Below are 408 nucleotides of genomic sequence, written 5' to 3'. Positions count from 1 at the left end.
TGCTAGCAGCCTCTCCCAGTGACACACTGGGACACGTACGTGCAAGCCCCAGTCTGCATGTGCCTGCATGTGGCCACAATGCCTCATGGAGCACCATGCTGTGCCTGTTTGCTAGCACATCACACTGCCTCGGTGTGCAGCCTGCCTGCCAGTGCCACCATCCCGCACCCACCACTCCTCCCAGGAGCACAAAATATTTCTGCATCCCCAAATCAGGCTTTTTACACTAAAAAATAACTGGGAAAGCAAAGCTCCACCTTGCTCTCCCCTCTCCACCAGCACTGCCTAGCCCACCTCCCAGTGCCCGGCACAGCAGGGACATACCAGAGGGTCCGAGTCCAGGGAGCTGGGCGTCGTGTCTTTGACAGTGCGCTCTTCGGGAGGGGAAACGGTGCTGTGCGGCCCGCT

The 408-nt window shown here is 59.1% G+C and overlaps 1 protein-coding gene across 1 annotated transcript in view; it reads right to left on the bottom strand.

Annotated features, from left to right (window-relative positions):
• The window catches only part of NAV1 (neuron navigator 1), a gene marked incomplete at its 5' end in the record, with an annotated part of 9222 nt that overhangs the window by 405 nt on the left and 8409 nt on the right, over nucleotides 1-408 (bottom strand). The window contains 1 exon segment of the mRNA XM_010287471.1: nucleotides 325-406. Coding sequence (XP_010285773.1) covers nucleotides 325-406 — 82 coding nt within the window.

The sequence above is a fragment of the Phaethon lepturus genome, unplaced genomic scaffold, assembly GCF_000687285.1.
Source record: "Phaethon lepturus isolate BGI_N335 unplaced genomic scaffold, ASM68728v1 scaffold40615, whole genome shotgun sequence".
Lineage (NCBI taxonomy): Eukaryota > Metazoa > Chordata > Aves > Phaethontiformes > Phaethontidae > Phaethon > Phaethon lepturus.
Note: the sequence above shows the minus strand (reverse complement) of the source record. Positions and strands in the feature narration are given on the sequence as shown.